The 24175-nt window shown below is 47.0% G+C and overlaps 2 protein-coding genes across 3 annotated transcripts in view; both read left to right on the forward strand.

Annotated features, from left to right (window-relative positions):
- The window catches only part of LOC139549470 (1-phosphatidylinositol 4,5-bisphosphate phosphodiesterase eta-1-like), a 177583-nt gene extending 163859 nt beyond the window's left edge, over window positions 1–13724 (forward strand). The window contains exons 19-24 of one of the 2 annotated variants that reach the window (XM_071360020.1): window positions 1088–1172; window positions 4167–4313; window positions 5052–5131; window positions 6427–6486; window positions 7854–8286; window positions 9179–13724. In XM_071360020.1, the coding sequence (XP_071216121.1) occupies window positions 1088–1172; window positions 4167–4313; window positions 5052–5131; window positions 6427–6486; window positions 7854–8286; window positions 9179–12030 (3657 nt within the window). In that variant the 3' untranslated portion in view covers window positions 12031–13724. The remainder of the gene's footprint in view (window positions 1–1087; window positions 1173–4166; window positions 4314–5051; window positions 5132–6426; window positions 6487–7853; window positions 8287–9178) is intronic. The other variant, XM_071360019.1, reaches the window with a different exon arrangement.
- A 954-nt stretch (window positions 13725–14678) lies between these two features.
- LOC139549801 (extracellular calcium-sensing receptor-like) lies at window positions 14679–22097 on the forward strand. Its single transcript, XM_071360552.1, has 10 exons — window positions 14679–14924; window positions 15768–15959; window positions 16183–16264; window positions 16573–16752; window positions 17049–17780; window positions 20324–20533; window positions 20607–20730; window positions 20913–21106; window positions 21201–21482; window positions 21590–22097. The coding sequence occupies exons 1-10, from the start codon at window positions 14680–14682 to the stop codon at window positions 22010–22012; spliced, it is 2664 nt and encodes an 887-aa protein (XP_071216653.1). The 5' UTR covers window position 14679; the 3' UTR covers window positions 22013–22097.
- The last annotated feature ends 2078 nt before the right edge of the window (window positions 22098–24175 follow it).

Here is a 24175-nt window from a genome sequence, read left to right on the forward strand (position 1 = left end):
AACCACCAGACTCTTTGCTGGGGGACCGAGGAGAGGTATATACACACACACCCAAACCACCAGACTCTTTGCTGGGGGACCGAGGAGAGGTATATACACACACACCCAAACCACCAGACTCTATGCTGGGGGACCGAGGAGAGGTATATAGACACACACCCAAACCACCAGACTCTATGCTGGGGGACCGAGGAGAGGTATATATACACACACCCAAACCACCAGACTCTATGCTGGGGGACCGAGGAGAGGTATATACACACACACCCAAACCACCAGACTCTATGCTGGGGGACCGAGGAGAGGTATATACACACACACCCAAACCACCAGACTCTATGCTGGGGGACCGAGGAGAGGTATATACACACACACCCAAACCACCAGACTCTATGCTGGGGGACCGAGGAGAGGTATATACACACACACCCAAACCACCAGACTCTATGCTGGGGGACCGAGGAGAGGTACACACACACACCCAAACCACCAGACTCTATGCTGGGGGACCGAGGAGAGGTACATACACACACACCCAAACCACCAGACTCTAATCTGGGGGACCGAGGAGAGGTATATACACACACACCCAAACCACCAGACTCTATGCTGGGGGACCGAGGAGAGGTATATACACACACACCCAAACCACCAGACTCTATGCTGGGGGACCGAGGAGAGGTATATACACACACACCCAAACCACCAGACTCTATGCTGGGGGACCGAGGAGAGGTATATATACACACACCCAAACCACCAGACTCTATGCTGGGGGACCGAGGAGAGGTATATACACACACACCCAAACCACCAGACTCTATGCTGGGGGACCGAGGAGAGGTATATACACACACCCAAACCACCAGACTCTATGCTGGGGGACCGAGGAGAGGTATATACACACACACACCCAAACCACCAGACTCTATGCTGGGGGACCGAGGAGAGGTATATACACACACACAAATCATTTTCTCCCAACATAATGGATAGCTTGCTCAATAACCTGAGGTTATAAATCTGTTGCCACGCGTTATCGTAGTGTTGCTAAGCTGCTGTAACTCTGTTCCCTCTTCTGCTTCAGATCATTGACCCGTTTGTAGAGGTGGAGATCATCGGCCTGCCAGTGGACTGCTGCAAGGGGCAGACACGAGTAGTGGACGACAACGGTAAAACACACACACCGTCCACACACCCCTCCTCTCTCCCCCTGCTGAACCCTCCTCTCTCCCCCTTCTGAACCCTCCTCTCCCCCCCGCTGAACCCAAACACACCATAGATGGCAGGCAGCAGGGCAGTACTGGGCCAAACACACCATAGATGGCAGGCAGCAGGGCAATACTGGGCCAAACACACCACAGATGGTAGGCAGCAGGGCAGTACTGGGCCAAACACACCATAGATGGTAGGCAGCAGGGCAGTACTGGGCCAAACACACCATAGATGGTAGGCAGCAGGGCAGTACTGGGCCAAACACACCATAGATGGCAGGCAGCAGGGCAGTACTGGGCCAGACACACCATAGATGGTAGGCAGCAGGGCAGTACTGGGCCAAACACACCATAGATGGTAGGCAGCAGGGCAGTACTGGGCCAAACACACCATAGATGGTAGGCAGCAGGGCAGTACTGGGCCAAACACACCATAGATGGTAGGCAGCAGGGCAGGACTAGGCCAAACACACCATAGATGGTAGGCAGCAGGGCAGTACTGGGTCAAGCACACCATAGATGGTAGGCAGCAGGGCAGTACTGGGCCAAACACACCATAGATGGTAGGCAGCAGGGCAGTACTGGGCCAAACACACCATAGATGGTAGGCAGCAGGGCAGTACTGGGCCAGACACACCATAGATGGTAGGCAGCAGGGCAGTACTGGGTCAGACACACCATAGATGGTAGGCAGCAGGGCAGTACTGGGTCAAACACACCACAGATGGCAGGGCAGTACTGGGCCAGACACACCATAGATCGTAGGCAGCAGGGCAGTACTGGGCCAAATACACCATAGATGGTAGGCAGCAGGGCAGTACTGGGCCAGACACACCATAGATCGTAGGCAGCAGGGCAGTACTGGGCCAGACACACCATAGATCGTAGGCAGCAGGGCAGTACTGGGCCAAGCACACCATAGATGGTAGACAGCAGGGCAGTACTGGGCCAGACACACCATAGATGGTAGGCAGCAGGGCAGTACTGGGCCAGACACACCATAGATGGTAGGCAGCAGGGCAGTACTGGGCCAAACACACCATAGATGGCAGGCAGCAGGGCAGTACTGGGCCAAACACACCATAGATGGCAGGCAGCAGGGCAGTACTGGGCCAAACACACCATAGATGGTAGGCAGCAGGGCAGTACTGGGCCAAACACACCATAGATGGTAGGCAGCAGGGCAGTACTAGGCCAAACACACCATAGATGGTAGGCAGCAGGGCAGTACTGGGCCAGACACACCATAGATGGCAGGCAGCAGGGCAGTACTGGGCCAAACACACCATAGATGGTAGGCAGCAGGGCAGTACTGGGCCAGACACACCATAGATGGCAGGCAGCAGGGCAGTACTGGGCCAGACACACCATAGATGGTAGGCAGCAGGGCAGTACTGGGCCAGACACACCATAGATGGTAGGCAGCAGGGCAGTACTGGGCCAGACACACCATAGATGGCAGGCAGCAGGGCAGTACTGGGCCAAGCACACCATAGATGGCAGGCAGCAGGGCAGTACTGGGCCAGACACACCATAGATGGTAGGCAGCAGGGCAGTACTGGGCCAAACACACCATAGATGGTAGGCAGCAGGGCAGTACTGGGCCAGACACACCGTAGATGGTAGGCAGCAGGGCAGTACTGGGCCAGACACACCGTAGATGGTAGGCAGCAGGGAAGTACTGGGCCAAACACACCATAGATGGTAGGCAGCAGGGCAGTACTGGGCCAAACACACCATAGATGGTAGGCAGCAGGGCAGTACTGGGCCAGACACACCGTAGATGGTAGGCAGCAGGGCAGTACTGGGCCAAACACACCATAGATGGTAGGCAGCAGGGCAGTACTGGGCCAAACACACCACAGATGGTAGGCAGCAGGGCAGTACTGGGCCAAACACACCATAGATGGTAGGCAGCAGGGCAGGACTAGGCCAAACACACCATAGATGGTAGGCAGCAGGGCAGTACTGGGCCAAGCACACCATAGATGGTAGGCAGCAGGGCAGTACTGGGCCAAACACACCATAGATGGTAGGCAGCAGGGCAGTACTGGGCCAAACACACCATAGATGGTAGGCAGCAGGGCAGTACTGGGCCAGACACACCATAGATGGTAGGCTGCAGGGCAGTACTGGGTCAGACACACCATAGATGGTAGGCAGCAGGGCAGTACTGGGTCAAACACACCACAGATGGCAGGGCAGTACTGGGCCAAGCACACCATAGATGGTAGGCAGCAGGGCAGTACTGGGCCAGACACACCATAGATCGTAGGCAGCAGGGCAGTACTGGGCCAAATACACCATAGATGGTAGGCAGCAGGGCAGTACTGGGCCAGACACACCATAGATCGTAGGCAGCAGGGCAGTACTGGGCCAAATACACCATAGATGGTAGGCAGCAGGGCAGTACTGGGCCAAACACACCATAGATGGTAGGCAGCAGGGAAGTACTGGGCCAGACACACCATAGATGGTAGGCAGCAGGGCAGTACTGGGCCAAGCACACCATAGATGGTAGGCAGCAGGGCAGTACTGGGCCAAACACACCATAGATGGTAGGCAGCAGGGCAGTACTGGGCCAAACACACCATAGATGGTAGGCAGCAGGGAAGTACTGGGCCAAACACACCATAGATGGTAGGCAGCAGGGCAGTACTGGGCCAGACACACCATAGATGGCAGGCAGCAGGGCAGTACTGGGCCAGACACACCATAGATGGCAGGCAGCAGGGCAGTACTGGGCCAAACACACCATAGATGGCAGGCAGCAGGGCAGTACTGGTCCAGACACACCACAGATGGTAGGCAGCAGAGCAGTACTGGGCCAAACACACCATAGATGGCAGGCAGCAGGGCAGTACTGGGCCAAACACACTCAATGTCAATGTTGTGTGTGTGGTGTGTGTGTATGTGTGTGGTGTGTACTCTGACACAGTGTGTGTTGTCCAGGTTTTAACCCCGTGTGGGAGGAGAACCTGTCCTTTACTCTCCACATGGCGGAGGTGGCTCTGGTGCGTTTCCTCGTCTGGGACCACGACCCCATCGGACGGGACTTTGTGGGCCAGAGGACTGTAGCCTTCAGCAGCCTGATGCCAGGTTAGTGAGTGTTGATGTGTAGCTTGCCTGTAGTTTTGTTTGAATAAAGTGAAAGCAGTTACAGTACTGTAGAAGCCCAGGTCCAGAAGATTGTCTTTAATAAATGACCGTGAACACTATCAGTTGCATCAGATCCACATGGCATTGGAAGTGCCTGTATATATATATAGGAAACCGTGTCTTCTCTTGTGAATCTTGATACATGGACCTGAGGCTGACTGGTTATTCTGGTCCACTCACACATCTGTCTTGTCTGTGACACAGCTGTCCCTCAACTCTTGAGGCTCAGTCTCCAGGCAATGAGAGGACAGACTAGAGAATTGAACAATCTTTGCCTTTTACCCACTTCTTTGTCCCTCTCTCTCTCTCTCTCTCTCTCTCTCTCTCTCTCTCTCTCTCTCTCTCTCTCTCTCTCTCTCTCTCTCTCTCTCTCTCTCTCTCTCTCTCTCTCTCTCTCTCTCTCTCTCTCTCTCTCTCTCTCCTCTCCTTTCTCCTCTCTCTCTCCTCTCCTTTCTCCTCTCTCTCTCTCTCTCTCTTTCTCTCTCTCTATCTCTCTCTCCTCTCCTTTCTCCTCTCTCCTCTCCTTTCTCCCCTCTCTCTCTCTCTTTCTCTCTCTCTATCTCTCTCTCCTCTCCTTTCTCCTCTCTCTCCTCTCTCTCTCTCTCTCTCTCTCTCTCTCTCTCTCTCTCTCTCTCTCTCTCTCTCTCTCTCTCTCTCTCTCACCCTCTCTCTCTGCAGGTTATAGACATGTGTACTTGGAGGGGTTGACTGAGGCGTCCATCTTTATCCACGTATCAGTTCATGACATCTATGGGAAGGTAGGTACAGTACATTACAGTGAGATAACCCTTCTATGGGAATGTAGGTACAGTACATTACAGTGAGATAACCCTTCTATGGGAAGGTAGGTACAGTACATTACAGTGAGATAACCCTTCTATGGGAAGGTAGGTACAGTACATTACAGTCTGAGACATACCTATAATCCCTAGTCCTCTTCTCCCCGTCTTCACTGACCCTAGCCTGGTGTCTTTAATATAGCCTGGGTGCCAGCCTGTTTCTGGTCTCTTTAAAATAGCCTGGGTTCCAGTCTGTTTCTGGTCTCTTTAATATAGCCTGGGTGCCAGTCTGTTTCTGGTCTCTTTAATATAGCCTGGGTGCCAGCCTGTTTCTTGTCTCTTTAATAAAGCCTGGGTGCCAGCCTGTTTCTGGTCTCTTTAATATAGCCTGGGTGCCAGTCTGTTTCTGGTCTCTTTAATATAGCCTGGGTGCCAGTCTGTTTCTGGTCTTTAAAATAGCCTGGGCGCCAGCCTGTTTCTGGTCTTTTTAATATAGCCTGGGTGCCAGTCTGTTTCTGGTCTCTTTAATATAGCCTGGGTACCAGTCTGTTTCTGGTCTCTTTAATATAGCCTGGGCGCCAGCCTGTTTCTGGTCTCTTTAATATAGCCTGGGCGCCAGTCTGATTCTGGTCTCTTTAATATAGCCTGGGTGCCAGTCTGTTTCTGGTCTCTTTAATATAGCCTGGGTGCCGGTCTGTTTCTGGTCTCTTTAATATAGCCTGGGTGCCGGTCTGTTTCTGGTCTCTTTAATATATCCTTGGGGGGCAGTCTGTTAATGGTCTCTTTACTATAGCCTGGGGGGCAGTCTGTTAATGGTGTCTTTACTATAGCCTGGGGGGCAGTCTATTAATGGTGTCTTGACAACTATTTTGGCTTGACAATGCCAACGGAGTAGGCAAAGCACAAACAGATCTGGGACCTGGCTAGTGAGGTCAGATCTGGGACCAGGCTAGTGAGATCAGATCTGGGACCAGGCTAGTGAGATCAGATCTAGGACCAGGCTAGTGGGATCAGATCTGGGACCAGGCTAGTGGGATCAGATCTGGGACCAGGCTAGTGGGATCAGATCTGGGACCAGGCTAGTGAGATCAGATCTAGGACCAGGCTAGTGAAATCAGATCTGGGACCAGGTTACTGCTTCTCTGACCCTATAGAGGAGTAGTGGTCTGAAGGAGAAACATCAGTTTCAGCTTCTACGTATACATATATATTTTACAGCTAATTGTCATCCTTGCAACTCTCCCAAGCTAAGCTGGTACACTCTTCCTTTCCAGTGGAGTCCACTAGTCCTGAACCCCAGCTTTACCATAATGCACTTTCTAGGAGCCAACAAGGTATCCTGGGTAGATTCTGTGTGCTGCATGGCATCTGCATGGTTTCTAATGTGTGTGTGTGTGGTGAAGAGTATATGGTTTCAGATTATTTCTGTATGTTTACAACATCTAAGATTGGTATTTTTGTGAATGTGTTTTCATTTTAGGTGATTTTCAAAGCATTTTCTGTCAGTCATTATTTGGTTAATATAATCAGAGCTCATGGCGTTACTAACAACACAGATAATGGTCAAAATAGAGGGAATATGTGAAAGAATTGCAGAGTGGCGCAGTAGTCTAAGGCACTGCGTCTCAGTGCAAGAGGCATCACTGCAGTCCCTGGTTTGAATCCAGGCTGTATCACGTCTGGCTGTGATTGAAAGTCCCATAGGGCGGCGCACGATTGGCCCAGCGTCGTCCGGGTTTGGCCGGGGTAGGCAGTCATTGTGTAAAAGAATTTGTTCTTAACTGACTTGCCTAGTTAAATACAAAAAGAATACATTGCGAATGAGAGGGTTGTTAGACTGAGGTTACTGGGATGCTCTAGTGCCATCTATGGGGATGTCTTTGTCATGACGTGTGACATTTTTACCCATGGGGAAATTCTCAAATGCATTACCTTGACTCCCCGCATCCTCTCTCCTCGCCTCCTTCTCAAGACCGATTGGATGAGAAGGTCAGAGAGCAAGGACCTCTGACGTTCTCGTCCAATGGGTTTTGAGAAGGAGACGAGGAGCGATGACGCAAGGAATCAAGGAAATGCATTTGAGATTCTCCCCATGTGTTCTGCCTGTGATTAACCTTAGGGGGAAGGGGAAATGCCAGCTCTGCAATTAATTTGAATTAATTGGAATGAATGTAAAGAATTTGTGTTGATTTGCTGAAAACATTTAGTTTTGTGAAGTGTGAAGTGTGTTACTGTGTTTTCAGTCTATATTGTGTGCATTGTGGTTGGAATACTGTGCTTGAAAAGCATGACAAATGTTATTTAACCTTCTCCCTCGCATCATGCAATTCATTTTTTCATGGGAAAAGCTAAACACAATTTCTCTCTCTCACCCTTATCTCTTCATACTTCCTCTCTCTCCCCTCCCTCTCTCCCCCTCCCTCTCTCTCCCGTCACTCTCTCCCCTCACTCTCTCTCCCTATCTATCTCCATGTCCTTCTCTCCCCCTCCCTCTCTCTCCCGTCACTCTCTCCCCTCAATCTCTCTCCCTATCTATCTCAATGTCCTTCTCTCCCCCTCCCTCTCTCCCCCTCCCTCTCTCTCCCCTCACTCTCTCTCCCTATCTATCTCCATGTCCTTCTCTCCCCCTCCCTGTCTCCCTATCCCTCTCTCCCCCCTCCCTCTCCTCCCTCTCTCCCCCCTCCCTCTCTCCACCCACCAGGGTCGTCCGCTGCGAGGCATCAGAGGCTTATTCAACAGGTCCTCTAAGTCGTCAGTAGACACCAGCTGTGGTTCGGCTCTCAGGAAACGCTCCATCAGTGACCTCCTCCTCCGACGCACCGCCAGCGCCCCCGCCAACCGACGCAAGAAAACCAAGATGAAGCTCGCTGAGTCCTCCACCTCCATATCAGACCGCAAGGCCTCCATATCAGACGGCAAGGACAGAGTGGGGGCCGGGGAAGGGGCTGGGAGGGAGGGCTCCAAGGACAGTGAAAGGGACAGGGAGAGGGTAAGGGTGGAGAGGAGCCCCCCACCTCACGCCCCCCTCTCCCACAGACCCGTCTCCATGCCTCTGGAGAGGCTACTGCAGGGACAGCTCTCCCTCTGCTCCCCCGAACAGGAGCAGACTGACCTGGGTGCAGACACACTCATCGGTGGGTAGACCTCCTCTGGAGACCTAACACACTCTTACATCAACCATGATAATAAAAACAATATGTTCTGTAACAAGTAATATGTTAAAATTGACATCTAAGAAGAAACAGCAGTGATTTTCTCTGTTTGAATGAGGTTAGAGCATCATGTTACCTATTTCTCAGAGCAATACATGATCCTGGTTTACCTGTAAAAGCAGAGCAACTAGTCTTGTCTGGTTTGGTTGCTACATGTGACATCACGCTTAGAGTTGAAGTTGTCATTGGTTGTGTTGCGCTCTCATTGAAACAAACGGGTTTTTTGTGGAAATGTAAACCGTTGTTTTGTTTCTAACCTGTCCTTTTTTCCCAAAACATAGAAGAAGAAAAATCTGTTTCAATTGACACATCCAGGCAATCTATTGTTCCTCAATACTTTAACATGTCTTTTCTGTTCCTTCTTCACTCTGTGGTGCTTCTCTTTAGTAGAGAACTGACTAGGATATCGCGCCAGGTAAACCAAGACACCTCCTAAGGTTGCCTCATCCTTAAACATCCCAGTATTACATCATCCCACTGATGTAACTTTGTAAAAGTACTATTTCAAAATCAGAATTCTCCTTTTTTTGGTCAAAATTGATCCCATTTGACCATCTCTTCCGAAATGGATGTTTCCCCCAAAAAATGGATGTTTTCCCCCCAAAATGGATGTTCCTTCTGTTACCTGCACAGCCTCATTTTCCAACCTCCTCTCACAGTCGTATTTGGTGGTACATTCCATTCGTCTCTGTGTTGCTATTGGCTCGTGTTGGACGGACTGTGTCGGTTGGTTGTTGGTTGGCTTGGTGTTCTACGTACGGCTGTGAAAATGTTTGAACATTTATTGACTGTCTAACTTCTCTGTTTTACATAGGAACATCCCCCTTTGACCGGCCCAGGTCCCACTCTGTGGAACTCCTCATCGAATCATCCACCTCCCTTGAACACAGTGTGTCCACCCCTTCCACCAATCACAACAACACACGGGATAGGACCACAGAGCTTGACCAATTAGACGAGACCTCCTACCTGGTCATTGGCCAAGAAGGAGGAAGTGTAGATGGTGACTCCAAAGAGCAATTAAAGGACAGAGTCAACCCACCCATCAAAGCTGAGGGCATTTCCTCTCGCCAAAGGACGTTGTGTTACCTGAGCAGGTCAACAAAGACAGAGAGCAACTGTTTACACGTACCTACTGAGAGCAGACCAGAGACAACATTACATAGTACAACAAACACGTCAGCGCCTTCCTCCTCCTCTTCTTCCTCTGTGCCCCCCCCCTCCCCACTCAACGTGGATCGGTCCGATCTGCAGAGCCCCGTCTCCCGGCAGGACAGCACCATCTCGCGACTCATTGATGCCGTATCCCTCGGCAACGACACCAGCTGCGGCTCGATCTCCGCTCTGATTGGCCAGTTTGACCTCACCGCTGACCAGACTGACCTCACAACGAACTCTGGCCCCCACGTTCTCAGTGTCATGTCCTGTCTGTTCCATCCCACTGTCCAGGACTCCAGCACACCCTATAAGGCCACCGTGGACTGTACCACCCCATTTAAAGACCCACAGACCACCACCTCCCCCCGCAAGGCAATGAACGGACCTATCACTCCTCGAAAGGCAAGCCAGACCCCTAACCACACGAACCAGAACCTACTCCCACCCCACCCCAAGACCTCCCATGCAGACTACCCTGCCCCCCTTCTCTTCTCCAGTCCTGAGACCACGGAGCTGGAGGAGGTCTATACCATCCTGGATGAGGAGGTCTTGTCTCCAGTCTCTGTCTACAACCTGAGGGAGCAGACCATAGGCAACATCCAGGCTGACTCTGAGGAGAGCACACCTATGGGCAGCCTGGAGCCCTCCCCAGCCAAGGTGCCTCCTTGCCTGGGGACAGAGGCCAACGGCAGCTGGGTGGGCTCACGGAGGGGTGTAGTGGAGGTGGAGGAGCCAGGACAGGGCTATGGGGGTGTCAGTGATCCTACAGGGCTGTGGTCAGGGGGAGAGTGGGGGTTGTCATGGGGTTACAGGTGCCCGTCTGTCAACAGCACAGTGTCCGACCGGTTGCTGTTGTGCCAGGACTCAGCAGGAAGTCATCTGATGGAGGTGGGGATTAACGTGGATGAGGATCCACTGGAGATTTCCCTCACCTTACCGAGACACAACTGTACATGGGTCGCTACCAGCCCAACCAAACAATACGCTGCTCCCCAAAGCCAGTTTACCCAACTAAACCCCTCTCCCCGGTACGCACCCCAACTCTCCCAGTGTCCTTCCCCCCTCAAACAATCCTCACACCAGCCCTCCCCTCGCAACACCCCATCAATAACCCCTCAAACCCAGCCCTCCCTCTTCAAAAGGCCCCCCAACCCCAGCACCCTCCGCCTGAACAGCCACCCCTCCACCCACAGCAGGGCTGAGCTCTCCTTTGAGAACAGCAGAGACATTACCAGAGCCTACACCCAGCAGCACAGCTACAGTGGACCCACCCAGGCCCAGACCAGGGGCTACCAGGGTGGACCCACCCAGGCCCAGACCAGGGGCTACCAAGGTGGACCCACCCAGGCCCAGACCAGGGGCTACCAGAGTGGGCACACCCAGCCACAGGCCAGGGGCTACCAGGATGGAACAGGGGAAGGTCAGGATCGGGGTGAAGCATCAACCTGCTTCCAGAATGGGTTGTCCTCCTCTGAGTGTCTGCCTGGTCTGTCTAGTATGTCTGGTTCAAGGTATGTTAGCTTCCCCAGAGACCGAGGCCTGTTCTCCCCTATCTCAGATTGTGATGTGGCCTATAGCCATCTAGACTACAACTGCTTCAGGCCCTCTGCTACCTCGGCATCCCCCTACACCCATCTGCAACCCCAACCCCAATCACACACCCAACCCCGACCCCAATCACACACCCAGGCCCAGCCCCAGTTCCAACCCCGTTCTGGCCCCCCACCGCTGCCCCTCTCGGGCCCCACCCTTGCCCCTCCTCTACCTATCCCCAGACCACCCACAGCCCCCAGCCCCTGCAAGTCCAAGTCTCTGGGTGACCTGACATCAGAGGATATCTCCTGCAACTTCCACAGCAAGTACAACATCATCAGCCGCAGCTTCATCACACCCTGTATGAAGGAGCGGAGGAAGATGAGGGGCCTAGGGGGTCTGTGTCAACGGCTGCAGTCTGCAGACCCCCTCACTGAGCAGCTCCGCAAACTAGTCACCCTGGAGGGGAATGACAGAGACCGGGACAGACCCCAGTCTCCCCAGCTGCCCCAGTTACCTCAGTTACCCCCCAAACCCTTCATTCCCCCATCACGCCCCTGCCCCCCCTCAAACTTTGTCCCCGATGCCCAGGAGGATTCCCCCCCTCTCCTCTCCCGCCGCCTTTCCTCTCGGAGCCAGAGCCGTGTCCGTCACATCAACAATCGCGCTCGAGAGAGGCTGCAGGAGGCTCTGAAGTCCCAGGACATGAGCGCCCCCTCCAGCGTGGGAGGGGTAGTGCTGCGTACTAAAGTAGCAGCAGGTCAGAACCCCCCAGCTAACAGACACTCCACAGGCTCCTACATAGCGGGCTACCTGGACCAGCTGGAGGACAGGGGGCTGCCTGAGGGGGCGTGCACCACACTAGGGTATGGATTTGGAGATCACTATGGTGATCATTATCATGATGACTCTCTGCTGCCCACAGACTCATGTATAAGATCAGAACCGGAAGTCTACTTCCTGCTCAGACTCTGAACCCACTTCCTGGTTATCACCTACATAGAATGATGCATAATGTACTTCCAGAACACAGAAAATCAGCTTCCTGCTTACAACCGAGAAAAAACAAAAATATATATCCTGGTTGGTCTGTCCAATAATATAGGTATAAAGTCAACTACCTGATTAGGTATGACATTTTGTCTGTAAATGTAAAAATGTCCTTATCAGAATGTTCTGTAAATGTAATTTGGAACAGACTGTAAACCACTTCCTACTTTGATTGTACCTGTTTCCTGTCCTGCCTGTTCCTGTAATTCTACTTCCTGTTCAAGCTAACTCCACCTACAATGAAGCAAAAAATTAGAAACTTTCCAAATGTGTTTTACTCTGAAGGGAAGTGTTGTCTTGGTGTTTGTACATTTTAAATGTGTATTGGTATTATCAGAGGCCCGCTGGGCACAGACGTCAATTCAACGTCTCTTCCACGTTGGTTCAACGTCATTTTAGTTGAAATGACACAGAAACAACGTTGATTCAACCAGTGTGTGTACCCAGTGAGGAACGTGATCTGTTTCATCAGAGAGCTTCCTCAAGTCTTCCTTTCTCCTCTAAGTGTTCTCTATGTCAGTGTTGTTTGTAAATATTCTACTGTACATTCGTTTTTTAATGGACGGTGGTGTTATGTAGTTGACTGTACATCCGGTTTTCCGCATGTTAAACGTGGACATGTCCAGCATGACTATGCATCTATCTGTCGACATCACAGTGCACTACTGTCTTTGTACAGAACAAGTAATAGTGGGATTGGTTGAAATACAGTACATAGACAGTACAATACAGTACATAGACAGTACAATACAATACATAGACAGTACAATACAGTACGTAGACAGTACATAGACAATACAATACATAGACAGTATAATGCAGTACAATACAGTACATAGACAGTACCATGCAGTACAATACAGTACATAGACAGTACATAGACAGTACAATACAGTACATAGGCAGTACAATACAGTACATAGACAGTACAATGCAGTACACTACAGTACACTACAGTACATAAACTGTGCAATACTGTACAATACAGTGCATAGACAGTACAATACAGTACATAGACAGTACAATACAGTACATAGACAGTACAATACAGTACATAGACAGTACAATGCAGTACATAGACAGTATAATACAGTACATAGACAGTACAATACCGTACAATACAGTACACTACAGTACATAGACTGTGCAATACATTGCAATACAGTACAATACAGTACACTACAGTACATAGACTGTGCAATACATTGCAATACAATACAGTACAATACAGTACACTACAGTACATAGACTTGCTTGCTCGGACTTCTCGCTTTCTACGATTTTAAACACTATCACATACTTTTTGAGTTTAAATGCTTTTATTTTTATAATTACTTTAATACAGACTGAAAAGAAACAAAATGTAAAAAAAATGTTGGGTCTGGTTATTACATGTTTTCCTTCAGTTGAAATGGTTACAAGAACAGAAACACAGTGGACTAGGTAGATACGGCTTTTGGTCTGGACCAGGCTGCATGATTTTATTCTTCTTTTTAGTGTTAAACTCATCTTATTTTTAGTGTTAAACCCATCTTATTTTCTTTGTATGGTCGCTCAGAAGATTAATGTGAGCATTTTCCTACCGATGCAATAAAATTCTGAAACTTTTTACATGGCAATTGTGTCTGTTTGTCCTCTATTTTCTATCTTGATATGTGTGTCTCAGTCTTTATATTCCACTATCTTTCTCTTCAGCGGTCTCTCTCACACTCTTTTAATTGTTTAACGAGGTTGCAACTACTGAGGTATACAAGTGATCTTGTCATGGTATGTACACGCACGCACGCACGCACGCACGCACGCACGCACGCACGCACGCACGCACGCACGCACGCACGCACACACACACACACACACACACACACACACACACACACACACACACACACACAGCCTCCCCTTCCTCAATGCCTGTGTTATTGTATCTTGCTGTGTGTGGATAATGGGTAGATAATAGGATGTAATTGCTTGTGAAATGAGCAGTAATGGAGATGAGAGATAGCACACCTGTGACCAGCTAAATCCTCAAAAAACATATTGTTCAAAATAAGAAGTCCCCCTGTCACCCTTACTTATCTTTCTGTGTCAAGCTATTGACACTAACACTCAGGAGGCCTGTGATTTAAGTTTTCAGTGTGTCATCTTGTTTACTCCATGTATTCTCTATGATCTCTGGTCATTATAAATACCATCCCTTACCCTCCACTGGGCCAGATCAGGGAAGGCTGCTGTCAGACCCAAAGCTGGGATATGGAGACTTGTTGACTGCAGTCCTGTGATATAGAGACTTGTTGACTGCCCAAACAGCTCATGCTTGTGTTCACCTGACGGAGAACCACTGAGGCTGATCTGTGCTACATCTTAACAGGGAAGAAGTCCGTCAGGCTGGATGTTCAGACAGGGAGGATTTCTGATCACAATCTTTACACTCTTGTAACTCATCTGTACGTTTTATCAATATCACTGTGCTGTAGCGTTTCATGTTTTTACCAGTATATAGAAACTGCATTGGGGGTGGCTTTGGTCTGGTCTGGTCAACTTCCTGCCTGCCTGTGTGTTCAGAGGAGCTCCCCCATGTCCCTCTGGTTCTGCTGGCTGACACCGGCCATTCCCCTGCTACTGCCCTGGCTGGTCAGGCATGGGGTAGGGATGGCTCAGGCAACCGTGTGTTCACGGTGGGACCATTCAGTCGGTCTGGATGACATTGGTCTATCCCAGGAAGGTGATGTGGTGATCGGGGCTGTCTTCCCTATCCATCACCTCCCCCCTGCTCCAGACCTGAGCTTCAGCCAACACCCTGACCTGCAGTCCTGTGTCAAGTAAGTTCCTTTTCGGTTATTTCTGTTCTCTTTTTTTTTAATCGCACTTTGACCTTTTTTTGTGACTTTGTTTTCAAAGGATGTGACATTTTATCTTTGTTTATTCTTTTGATGTTAAGTCATTTTTTTAATTTTTTTTTTTTGTAACAGCATTTCATTTTAGCAGGGGTGCTTTTCCTTCATTTGAATCATCTTTCTTTGAAAAAAATGTTTTTCTTTTCTGATATGATCTGAATGTTGTTGTCTTCAGAAGATGTTTTGTCCGTCCACACTACTGGGATGGAACATGTTCCTTTTTCATTTATTTATTTTTTACACGGAATCGTAATCACTTCAAAAATCAAATGTTCATCGTTTTGCGATCAATTTTAAATCTGATATTAACAAATTGTCTGCAAAAACAATTAACATTTAATTATGATCTTTGTTTTTTTATCTAACTTATTAGCTAAAAGTACCATTGTTTTCTCCTCAGATGTTTAGCACGGTTCTCTGTCTGAGTACAATGAGGGAAGGCATATTTCTTGAAAATGCAAAAACACTTAAATAATCTTGCTGTTATAGTGTGGTATTTTTCCATTGTCAACTTGATTCTCAGTCTAAACGGATAAGATTGATGTTCAACATTAAATCCGTTTTTTAGTGCTGTTTATTAAGGTTAATGTTGTTTCTCCTCATGATCAATCACATTAATCTGATTACAAGGTTACACCATGCTCAATTACACATGTTGAATTTTGATCTGTCATCTCTCTCTATCTCTCTCTCTCTCTCTCTCTCTCTCCCTCTCCCTCTCTTTCTATCTCTCATGTTTATCTTCTCATCTCACATCCCTGTTCTCAGTTTCCAGGAGGATCCGTTGAGATGGGTGCACGCACTGGTGTTCGCAGTGGACGAGATTAACCGTAACCCCTTCCTGCTGCCGGGAGTCCGGCTGGGCTACCGTGTCCTGGACAGCTGTGGTCAGCACCCCTGGAGCCTGCGAGGGGCACTGTCCCTGGTGTCAGGGGGGAACCTCAGATGTGAAACTACAGAGCTTTCTAACTTCAAATGTGATTCTAACCTCAACCTAAGCATAACCTTTACCTAAAATTAAAATGGATTGAAAAGTATTCACCAAATAGCCATTAATACTGTGAAGAATCCTACACTAAATGAATAGCAAATAGCTCATGTATGCTATCATGTCGTTCTGATTATAGAATCATGTTTATATGTTATGTGTATCCTGTTCAGCATGGCCATCAAGTGCCTCCAGTGTTCCTCTGGTCATTGGTGATGCATCGTCCACTCAGTCCATCATCCTGGCCAGGACCCTGGGGCCCCTCTCTGTGCCTGTGGTCAGTCTCTCTCTCTCTCTCTCTCTCTCTCTTTCTCTACACAACCAGGAAATACTGTGGCTAGAAACATTACCATATTGCTTTAATTCATCATATTTCAGATTGTCTAGTATTTAATGAGACATTTTAAGAGGGTATTTAGTACTTCATTAAAATGTGATTAACGTTATTGTGTTGATCTGCTCTCAGTCTCTCTCTACAACCAGGAAATTCATACCTAGAAAGATTGCCATAATGATTTAATTAATTATAATTCAGCTGGTCTAGTATTTAGTGAGAAATGATTGATTGAATGGTGTTATCCTCAGATCAGTTACCAGGCCAGCTGTGGCTGTCTCAGTGACAGACAGGAGTTCCCTAACTTCTTCAGGACCATCCCCAGTGATGTCTACCAAGCCCTCACTATGGCCCGGCTCACCTGGCTCTTGGGATGGACCTGGGTCGGGGCTATCGCTGCAGACAATGACTACGGTCGTCAGGCCATACAGGTCTTTCTTTATCTTTTCATTTTGTTGTTGGTTGCTGCTCTTCTTTATTGAAGACACTTGTCTGTTGTTTTATTTATTATTATTTAGTTAGTTATATGTTTCTTTATATTAACTTTGACTTTTGACTTTATTAATTCTTGGTCACTGTTTACAGAAATGTAGAATTTACATACTACACAATTGCAAAGAAATTGATGGTATTTCTAATACTGGATACTGTTGTATTTTATTTTTAACTTCTACATCAGTATTTTGACTATTTGTCACGCTCCCTGTGGTTCATATTTGATCCGCAGGTGTTTGAGGTGGCGGTTCGGGGAACGGGGGTGTGCCTGGCGTTCTTTGAGACCCTCAACCGGGCGAACCTGGTGAGGGATGTGGAGCGAGCAGCAGACACGGTCCAGGCCTCGACAGCACGGGTGATCCTAGTCTTCCTCTGGTACACTGACATAGAGGCGTTACTCCTGGAGCTGGGGAGGAGAAACGTGACGGACAGGCAGTTTCTGGCCAGTGAGGCATGGAGCACCAGTGGACAACTGCTACGGAACCCCGCCCTCTTTAATGTCTCTCGGGGCGTTGTGGGTGTGGCAATCCGTAGTGCACCTATGCCTGGCTTTGAGGCCCACCTTCGAAGTCTCCACCCCTCTCGTCGTCCCAGAGACGTGCTGTTGAAGGAACTCTGGGAAACGGAGTTTAAGTGTAGCCCTGGAGCAGCACATGCCCACGACACGTCTCTGCTCCGCTCTCCCCTTCCTCCAACCCCCTCGGAGTCACTATCACACCCCCCTCCTCCCACCTCCAGTTCCCCCCGTCCACGCCTGGCCTCCTGCAGTGGGGCAGAGACTCTGGAGGTGGTGCAGAGCCCCTTCACAGATACCTCTCAGCTGAGAATAACCTATAACGTGTACCTGGCTGTGTATGCTGCAGCCCACGCCATCCACAGCCTGCTGTCCTGCCCCCAGAGAGACAGCCCTGCCTGGGGCAGCAGCTTCACCTGCTCCCCTCCTCACAACATCAGCCCAGCAGAGGTACACACACATCTATTGCATGTTCACTAGAATTGCTTATGCAAATGTTAATTAATATTATGAAATATTCATGTCCACTTAATAGTTGCTATGGGGATATGTTTTGAGCAGGGTTGGGGAGTAACGGATTAAATGTTATTCGTTACATGTAAGGGATTACAAAAAAAACGGTAAATGTAATCCTTTACCAGCAAAAAATATTGTAATCAGATTAGAGACTTTTCAAAAACTAGACGATTACTTCGAAGATTACTTTTAAATTCAGAAATTATATTTGAGGAAAAAAAGTATTTTACACTTCTCTGGTTTCTTAATAACGTTCAAACCAGCATGGAAAAAAGGCACACATTTAAATTAAGTCTACGGCGATACGGATATCACTTATTATTGATATCTACATAGTATCTACATAGTGCTTCTCTCTCATTTAGCTATTTGCACCTTACGGATTGTGGTTGTTGTGGATGGCTGTTCACAAATCTAAATGCGTATTTGAACCCAATAATGATTGAATTCAAGAAGTTTAAGCTGCCTTATCAATCATTATTTTTTGAAACGAGTGGGACAGCCTGTGAAAAATGCATTCTTGCAACAGCTACATATTGCGGATCACAGCCTATGGATCAAAAGTGGGGGTTTTATTCCTCAATCTAATTTATGCAGATAAATTGGCCTAATGTGACGTTGTATAAAGGATTGGAGACAGGCGCAGGAATTCGTAAAAGGGGGTTTTAATACTCCAAGTAAAAATACAACATGACGTGAAAGGCACGGGGACGAAGCTCAAAACAAACACTTATACAAAAACACAGGGATGTAACCCAAACAAAAGAGCGAAGTTAAACCTCTAATAAATACACGGGACGATCTACCGTCCTGTGGGTTTTCAGTCCAACCCTAATTTAACACACCTGATTCTACTAATTAGCTTCTCAACAAGACCTTAACTAGCTGAATCAGATACGCTAAATTAGGGTTGGACTGAAAACCTACAGGACAGTAGATCTCCAGGAAGAGGGCTGGGCAGCCCTGCGGTAGTTCCTACATCCATTTTTTGACATATAAATTATATATATATACAGTACCAGTCAAAAGTTTGGACACCTTCTCATTCAAGGGTTTTTATTTATTTTTACTATTTTTCAGATTGTAAAATGATATTGAAGAAATCAAAACTATGAAATGACACATATGGAATCATGTAGTAACCAAAAAAGTATTTAAAAAATCTAATATATTTCATATTTGATATTCTTCAAAGTAGCCACCCTTTGCCTTGATGACAGCTTTGCACACTCTTGGCATTCTCTCAACTAGCTTCACCTGGAATGCTTTTCCAACAGTCTTGACGGAGTTTCCACATAAGCTAAGGACTTGTTGGCTGATTTTCCTTAGCTATAGTCCCACTAAGCGCAAACCAGATGGGATGGCTGCAGAATGCTGTGGTTAAGTGTGCCTTGAATTGCAAATACATTGCAGACAGTCACCAGCAAAGCACCATCACACCTCCTTCTCCATGCTTCACGGTGGGAACCACACATGCGGAGATCATCTGCTCACCTACACTGCGTCTCACAAAGACACAGCGGTGGGTCTGCATGAGAGCCAGTTTCATCATAGCGCCTGGTGGTTTTTGTGACTGACCTTCATGTCTTAAAGTAATGATGGACTGTCGTTTCTCTTTGCTTATTTGACCTGTTCTTGCCATAATATGGACTTGTTTTTTTACCAAATAGGTCTATCTTCTGTATATCACCTCTACCTTGTCACAGCACAACTGAATGGCTCAAACGCATTAAGAAGGAAATAATTCCACAAATTAATTTATAACAAGGCAATTAATTAAAATGCATTCCAGATGACTACCTCATGAAGCTGGTTGAGAGAATGACAAGAGTGTGCAAAGCTGTCATCAAGGCAAAGAGTGGCTACTTTGAAGAATCTCAAATATGAAATATATTAGATTTTGCTAACACTTTAATACTGTGTGTATATATATATATACACACAGTATTAAAGTGTTAAAAAAATCTAATATATTTCATATATATTTATATTTGCTGGTATATATATATATATATATATATATATATATATATATATATATATAGTAACAGTCCAAAGTTTTTATACACCTACTCATTCAAGAGTTTTTGACCTTGGTTTTCAATGTAAAGATATAATTTAATCGTATTATTATATGTAGTAGAAAACGATGGGTTAGAAGAAGCCTACATAACCAACCCATTGAGTGAAATTTAACATCCATATATGGCCAGCTATGTAAACTTTAACATTGATTTAACCTGCAATAGATGTCGTTCAATTGGTAACATACTTTTGTCTTCTTCAAATGCCTCTTTTAAGGGGAAAGTAATTCAGATTACGTTACTGAGTTTGTTACATTACCGATTACAATTTTGGACATGTAACTAGTAACTGTAACAGATTACATTTAGAAAGTAACCTAGGCAACCCTGGTTTTGAGTTATTACATCATAATAACAGTGTGATGGTCATGTTTGTGTCTCCTCTCGTCCAAGCTGTTGCAGCACCTGAACCAGGTTAACTTCACCACTCCACTTGGGGAGCCGTTTTATTTCCGGGGCGCGGACGTCCCTGCTGTCTACGACCTTGTGAACTGGCAGGCCACGCCCCAGGGGTTGCTCAAACTTGTCACGATTGGCCGAGTAGAGGGGTCCAATATCCTCATCGACCAATCAGCCATCCAGTGGAACGCAGGATCTAATATGGTAAGTAAGACCATTTTTAAAACATGAACTGAAAGGTTTTGTTTAATTGAAATTCATTTCATGGCATGGACAGGTACCTGTGTCAGTGTGCAGTGACAGCTGTCCCCCAGGCACCCGTGTAGCCAGGAAGAAGGGGGAGCCTGTCTGCTGCTTCGACTGTATCCCCTGTGCTGAGGGAGAGGTCAGCAACACCACAGGTCAGTGAACTGTAATGTTGGGGTAGAATATAATTTAAGACAATGAAAGGGCATTCTTAATTAGCTTTGCCGTTATTGACCTGATCTCTCTTGAATAAAATATTATACCTTAATTAATACTTATTAGACTGAATAAGTAATTATGCTTTTCAATTATCATAGTAACGTGTTCAATCTCCCAGGCTCTCTACAATGTGACCGCTGTCCTCTGGAGTTCTGGTCCAACAGCAATCGGACCGCCTGCGTCCCTCGTCAGCTCGAGTTCCTCTCCTTCAGCGACACTATGGGCGTCACTCTGACCACTGTTGCCGTGTGCGGCACCGTGGCAACAGCGGCTGTGTTTATGCTCTTTGTGTACCACCGCCACACCCCTCTGGTAAGAGCTTTGATAAAGTGTTAAATCGGGTACGGGATCAAATGGAGAACTCTTCTATGGTATCATGTATGTCTAACCATTCTTTTCATTCCAGGTGCGGGCCAACAACTCAGAGCTGAGTTTCTTGCTTCTCCTGTCACTCAAGCTCTGCTTCCTGTGTTCGTTGGTGTTCATTGGGCGTCCCTCGGCGTGGTCGTGTCGGATCCGCCAGGCGGCGTTTGGGGTCATCTTCGTGCTCTGTCTCTCCTGCCTCCTTGTCAAGACCATCGTGGTTCTGGCTGCGTTCCGCTCAGCCAGGCCCGGTGCTGGGCAGTTGATGAGGTGGTTTGGACCCGTTCAGCAGAGAGGGAGTGTTTTCCTCTTTACCAGTGTTCAGGTGAGAGCTTTAATATTGAAATAACTTCAAGTCACCTAACTGAATGAATCACTACTTTACTGTATAAGATGAGTAAGAGGAGTTTGTAATTGTGTTTGTAATCGCAGGTGATCATCTGTGCCGTGTGGCTGTCGATAAGTCCTCCCCTGCCTTACCGTGACCTAGGCCTCAAGGGGTCTAAGGTTATCCTGGAATGTGAGATGGGCTCTGTGGCCGGCTTCTCTCTGGTGCTGGGTTACATCGGCCTGCTGGCCTCCCTTTGTCTCCTCTTAGCCTTCCTGGCCAGGAAACTCCCAGACAACTTCAACGAGGCCAAGTTCATCACCTTCAGCATGCTGATCTTCTGTGCCGTATGGATCTCCTTCGTCCCTGCCTACGTCAGCTCTCCTGGGAAGTACGCTGACGCTGTGGAGATATTCGCCATCTTAGCTTCCAGCTTTGGGCTGCTGTTCTGTCTGTTTGCTCCAAAGTGTTTCATCCTCCTCCTGAGACCAGAGAGAAACACCAAGAAACACATGATGGACAAATAGAAACCACCAACAAACACATGATGTCCAATTAGAAACCACCAACAAACACATGATGGACAAATAGAAACCACCAACAAACACATGATGTCCAATTAGAAACCACCAACAAACACATGATGGACAAATAGAAACCACCAACAAACACATGATGTCCAAATAGAAACCACCAACAAACACATGATGTCCAATTAGAAACCACCAACAAACACATGATGGACAAATAGAAACCACCAACAAACACATGATGGACAAATAGAAACCACCAACAAACACATGATGTCCAATTAGAAACCACCAACAAACACATGATGGACAAATAGAAACCACCAACAAACACATGATGTCCAAATAGAAACCACCAACAAACACATGATGTCCAATTAGAAACCACCAACAAACACATGATGGACAAATAGAAACCACCAACAAACACATGATGGACAAATAGAAACCACCAACAAACACATGATGTCCAATTAGAAACCACCAACAAACACATGATGGACAAATAGAAACCACCAACAAACACATGATGTCCAAATAGAAACCACCAACAAACACATGATGTCCAATTAGAAACCACCAACAAACACATGATGTCCAATTAGAAACCACCAACAAACACATGATGGTCAATTAGAAACCACCAACAAACACATGATGTCCAATTAGAAACCACCAACAAACACATGATGACCAATTAGAAACCACCAACAAACACATGATGTCCAATTAGAAACCACCAACAAACACATGATGTCCAAATAGAAACCACCAACAAACACATGATGTCCAATTAGAAACCACCAACAAACACATGATGACCAATTAGAAACCACCAACAAACACATGATGTCCAATTAGAAACCACCAACAAACACATGATGTCCAAATAGAAACCACCAACAAACACATGATGTCCAATTAGAAACCACCAACAAACACATGATGTCCAATTAGAAACCACCAACAAACACATGATGACCAATTAGAAACCACCAACAAACACATGATGTCCAATTAGAAACCACCAACAAACACATGATGTCCAAATAGAAACCACCAACAAACACATGATGTCCAATTAGAAACCACCAACAAACACATGAGGGACAAATAGAAACCACCAACAAACACATGATGTCCAATTAGAAACCACCAACAAACACATGATGTCCAATTAGAAACCACCAACAAACACATGATGGACAAATAGAAACCACCAACAAACACATGATGTCCAATTAGAAACCACCAACAAACACATGATGTCCAATTAGAAACCACCAACAAACACATGATGTCCAAATAGAAACCACCAAGAAACACATGATGGTCAATTAGAAACCACCAACAAACACATGATGGACAAATAGAAACCACCAACAAACACATGATGTCCAATTAGAAACCACCAACAAACACATGATGTCCAATTAGAAACCACCAACAAACACATGATGTCCAATTAGAAACCACCAACAAACACATGATGGTCAATTAGAAACCACCAACAAACACATGAGGGACAAATAGAAACCACCAACAAACACATGATGTCCAATTAGAAACCACCAACAAACACATGATGTCCAATTAGAAACCACCAACAAACACATGATGTCCAATTAGAAACCACCAACAAACACATGATGTCCAATTAGAAACCACCAACAAACACATGATGGTCAAATAGAAACCACCAACAAACACATGATGTCCAATTAGAAACCACCAACAAACACATGATGGTCAATTAGAAACCACCAACAAACACATGAGGGACAAATAGAAACCACCAACAAACACATGATGTCCAATTAGAAACCACCAACAAACACATGATGTCCAATTAGAAACCACCAACAAACACATGATGTCCAATTAGAAACCACCAACAAACACATGATGTCCAATTAGAAACCACCAACAAACACATGATGTCCAATTAGAAACCACCAACAAACACATGATGGTCAATTAGAAACCACCAACAAACACATGATGTCCAATTAGAAACCACCAACAAACACATGATGGTCAATTAGAAACCACCAACAAACACATGATGTCCAAATAGAAACCACCAAGTAACACATTATATAATTAAGCAATAAGGCCCGAGTGGGTGTGGTATATGGCCAATATACCACGGCTAAGGGC

The sequence above is a fragment of the Salvelinus alpinus genome, chromosome 22 (genome assembly GCF_045679555.1).
Source record: "Salvelinus alpinus chromosome 22, SLU_Salpinus.1, whole genome shotgun sequence".
Classification (NCBI taxonomy): domain Eukaryota; kingdom Metazoa; phylum Chordata; class Actinopteri; order Salmoniformes; family Salmonidae; genus Salvelinus; species Salvelinus alpinus.

Coding starts and splice junctions, on each gene's coding strand:
- LOC139549801 (XM_071360552.1), top strand. CDS start 14,680: ATGTCCCTCTGGTTCTGCTGGCTGACACCGGCCATTCCCCTGCTACTG. Junction 17,781..20,323: donor ACAACATCAGCCCAGCAGAG/GTACACACACAT, acceptor CTCTCGTCCAAG/CTGTTGCAGCACCTGAACCA. Junction 20,534..20,606: donor GGAACGCAGGATCTAATATG/GTAAGTAAGACC, acceptor TGGCATGGACAG/GTACCTGTGTCAGTGTGCAG.